At 39.2% G+C, this 4,246-nt stretch overlaps 1 protein-coding gene across 1 annotated transcript in view; it reads right to left on the bottom strand.

Annotated features, from left to right (window-relative positions):
• The window catches only part of LOC103811620 (merlin-like), a gene marked incomplete at both ends in the record, with an annotated part of 6,093 nt that extends 2,337 nt beyond the window's left edge, over positions 1–3,756 (bottom strand). The window contains 3 exons of the mRNA XM_009084604.1: positions 1,301–1,423; positions 1,793–1,918; positions 3,639–3,756. Coding sequence (XP_009082852.1) covers positions 1,301–1,423; positions 1,793–1,918; positions 3,639–3,756 — 367 coding nt within the window. The remainder of the gene's footprint in view (positions 1–1,300; positions 1,424–1,792; positions 1,919–3,638) is intronic.
• Positions 3,757–4,246: the final 490 nt, after the last annotated feature.

Raw genomic sequence — 4,246 nt, 5'->3', positions numbered from 1 at the left:
GCTGCTGGAAAAAAGGAACACACCAGAAGGCTGTAACTTGCAGAGGAACTCTACAGCAATTCAGAGAGAAGCTGGATGTCACTGACATTGGAACAAACAGCTGACCAACAAGTGCCCATCTGAAATTCAGTGTTTGTATCCTGTTGCTACAGCTCCAGCCTGTTCCTGCAGCTATGGAGTCACAGCAAGGCTTTTCCTGGTTGATGCATCTTTAATTTGATAACGAAGTATTGCACTCTAAGATTTTGCTCCTTCATCTACTTTTTAATGGAGCTAAGAAATTGTGTATGCTCTGCTCCTTTTAAAACCTGCTAGAGGAACAATCTGTATTTCAAAATGGCTGTCCAATCCTTTTTCTCTACAATCCAAAATGAAGTTTTAAGAAGAACAGGATAGGGAGTCCTTTTTTCCAGCAGTTTTGACTTCTCCAGTCCTGCACAAGATCTCTAAATAACCACATGGACTATTTTTAGGAACTGTTTTAGTTTCAGGGATAGGCTGTAGTCACAGGTCTTGTTCCATCTGCAGTTGACATGGGTGAAAAAGCTTATTGTCCCCAACTGCTTATCACCATTCCTTCCCTCTCCTCCACCTTCACAACTTCTCCCAGAATTGTTTGTGCACACACTCCTCCACACAGAGTACACATCTAATAAGAGGCTTCCTCTATTTCTTCTCATTTTGACAGAACAGGGTTAGGGAATGGTTGCACAAGAGTTTACACCAGCAGGTCTAAGACAAAGAGAAGAAGAAGCTGTTGAGACTCTCTTCATCCAACTTAGCTGCAGCCAGAGCAGACCAGGTGACAGTCCTCAAGACACCATTTTTATCAGTTTAAGAAGTTGTTTTCACATAATACTTCTCAGTACTGACCAGGTTAGGGCAAAAGCCTCACAGTTCTCCAGGCCTTGCATGGATTACTTTTTAACCCATACTAGAAGAGCAAAACAAGCCTAGGATACCCAGATGTGGAACTCTCAGCCAAACTGCCAGGTGTAAAAGTCATTTTACATGAAACTACAGGTCTCAGCAATTTGACTGCAATTGCTAGCACAAAGAGTAAGAGAAGCCATCAAGAGAACAAACATCTGCAGAAGGCAAACAACATTCAGCTTACCTGTACACAAAACCACAGCAGACAGGAGAGATGTTTGTATTTCATAATGTCTTTACAGAGACACTGATAGAGCTGAAGCAAACACAATCATTCTGAGACTAACAGCTGCCAACAAGATCAAAGACAATACAGAAGGACTGGGGTAAATAGAGAAGGAATTCATAGTTTAAAACTGTTCCTGACCTGAAGGAAGAATAAATGCTGGGTAATTTCCTGTAATAGTTCCTCTTCTACCTTCTCTGGGTAGAATTTAGCCAAAAAATGAAAGCTAATGGGGTCTTCTTTGGGGATTTCTTGATCTAAAACCTGTTTACAGATAAAATAAAATCAGCAGCAAAAATAATACATAAGTGCCTCAAGACAATATACCCAAGGAAAATCAGAAAGCAGCCAATAATCCACTTAGAACATCATTTCCAGTTTTAGAAGAAAGGGCAATGCTGAGCTTTAATCTAACAGCAGTCAGTGCACGTCGTGGTGATTGGTAGGTGATGCTCCAGGTCAAATGGGATAGAAGCAATCAGGCCAAATAATACAATTTTAGTCTCAAAATGGTACCATGTAGAATTATGAGTTGTCATGTAACATTCCTTTAGGTCCTGTGCTACAAAAAGCAAATCTTTTTCTAAGCAGACAATTGCCATGCTAGATTATATTATATTTTGTTTCCTATACCTTTTTGTCCATCTTTAACCAGGTGCACATTCCTTTTATTGTGTACTGCAAGCCAAAGAACCAACTCTCCCTTAAACCAAGTGCTCGGCACACCAGGTCAAACAAGTCCTTCCCCTTCCACTTCATCTAAAAGAGAGAAAATTAAGAAAAACATGTATGTCTTGAATGAATTTCCTGCATTTTAGTCCAGTTAGGCTTCCTTTGCCTTTCTCCTATGAACCTTTATTTCACCTTTAGCTTTTCAATGAGATGTGCCTGCTGTGTAAGAGTTACTGTGCTCCACCTCCTCTCCCTCTCCTCTAGGGACACATCCTCAGATGGAGTCATTTAACCACAGCACCAAGCACTTGAGGAGCATAGGGAATGAATATTGTACTACTGATTTCCTAGGACACAGCAAGGCTTTATGAATATTTGTAAAAAAATTTTACTCAATAGTTTAGACAAATTGGAGAGACTGAGAGAAGGCCAAGGGAAATCAAAGTAGTGTCAGGGCCCAGGGTAGTAATGCTGAACCATGAAAGCAAATCCACCTTTCACAGACCTCAGGTATTTCAGTGGCACCAGGCCAAGCCTTTATGCTGGTTGGATTTAAATAAGCAGGAGCTTGACTTCTACAGTAATTTAGTAGCCTGGCTCCATAGACAGCAAACTTGGATTAAAGGTCCCAAAGTCACACCCATGATGCTTTGGTTTTGCACCAAAAAGGCTGCACATCTGTTTCTTCTAACTACATGTTAAAAAGATGATGTTGCCTGGGTCAGCCACTAAACACTTATTGGCAAAAAAAAAATGAACTTTTAGGCAGCATTTGAATGGAAAGCTGGAAATCATTCCAGCAAAAGAGCAATATCTGGGGAGAAGGAAGAGATAGCAAAGGAAGGAATACATTAAGCTGGATTTCTTAACAAGGACTCTGATCTGTAAATCAAATTTTCCAAATCCTTTATTTTCACAACTCTTCCTGCAAGTATTCTAGATCATTAAGTCATAGAAGTGCACTGCTTGTGACTAATCTATTCTGTCTCTCAGGGACCTAATAAATGAAATACTAAATGGCCCACGAGGCAGTCAAGTCTCATTAAAATTGCCAGTCCCGTTGGACCTCAGTTTTCTAACTCCTCAAAATAACTCTATGTCTTGTTTTTCTTTTGCTGGATGAGTAGGAATTAATCAGGCACAGTTCTGTTGCCTTGATAGTGCAGCCCAATTTATTTAGCAATTGATCACTTGCTATATTTCTCTAGCCAATATAGTAGATAGGTGGCTTTTTTTTCTATTAGTTATGGCTTTCTCATTTGATTGTTTTTCCCTTCTGCCCAGAGATGTCAAACAACCACTGCAGTGAAAGAAATAAACTGGAAACTGAGAAATGAACTGAGAAATAAAATGGCAAATTTGAAGAGAATGTCCCAGATCAACTGAACACAAAAGTACCAGTTCATAAATTATTTTATAAGCAACATCTAAGCACCAAATTTGACAAGATTTCTTTTAAGGACACTGTCAGCTTGGATAGAGTTGTGTCACTTCCAAAGAAGTAATTCTATGGAGAAGAAGGAATACTTATAAACAAGTCCTGCATCACATCTGGGAATGCTGCTGAAGAAAGCAGGTCTAGTGCTAATTTAGCTGTGCCAGTCAAAGGGATTTAATGCAAATAGCTTTAAGTTCTGAACAGAGTTGTTTAACAGACAAATGCACCAGTGACTAAGTAATCCATTGCTTATAGAAATGATAGATCAGTTTTAAAACTGATGAACTGATAATCTGAACCTTCCAGATTTCTGCCTTGCTAACACAAAAGTCAGTTTTCATCTTCCCAGTATTCTGCTACCACTCTCACCTCACAGCTGAACTCCATTTCAGCATCCACTGTTATAATTTTGACTTTAAAAGTCTTTGGTTGTTTCTTCTTCAGGCCTCGGATGGACATATTTTTTAGTTTATGAGGAAAGCCACACCTGAAATAAAACATACATTACATTGAGGGATGGAAATTCAGGAACATTTTCTTGGCTAGATTACAAAGTAGGATGAGTCCAAACATGCAGAACAAAATCACCTTCAAACATGCATTTGTTGTCTAAGACAATAAGAATGTTGAAACAAAATATAGTTCAAGCTTTAAAATTCGTTTGCTCCTTAAAATAAGTTGCTCAAAAATGGCATTGCTAAACAGAAAATTCCTCCACAAGTCTTCTCTTCTGAATGGAATCGACTACATGCCATCCAAAAAATTGGTGAGAGATGCTGTTTCCACAGCCACGAGGGTTTTGTGGATACCATTCAAACCAACTGTTGAAATCTGGGGTTAAATGATAGTGTGAATCTGCACTAGGCAGTTCTCAGGTGTTTAATCCTGAGCACAGGAAATCAGTCTGTAAGGTTCTCTTCTTCTTTTTACTTTATAAATTCAACAGCTCAGACTAGCACAACCTAGTGAGTACCTGT

Source organism: Acanthisitta chloris, unplaced genomic scaffold, assembly GCF_000695815.1.
Source record: "Acanthisitta chloris isolate BGI_N310 unplaced genomic scaffold, ASM69581v1 scaffold34681, whole genome shotgun sequence".
Taxonomy (NCBI): Eukaryota; Metazoa; Chordata; class Aves; order Passeriformes; family Acanthisittidae; genus Acanthisitta; species Acanthisitta chloris.
Note: the sequence above shows the minus strand (reverse complement) of the source record. Positions and strands in the feature narration are given on the sequence as shown.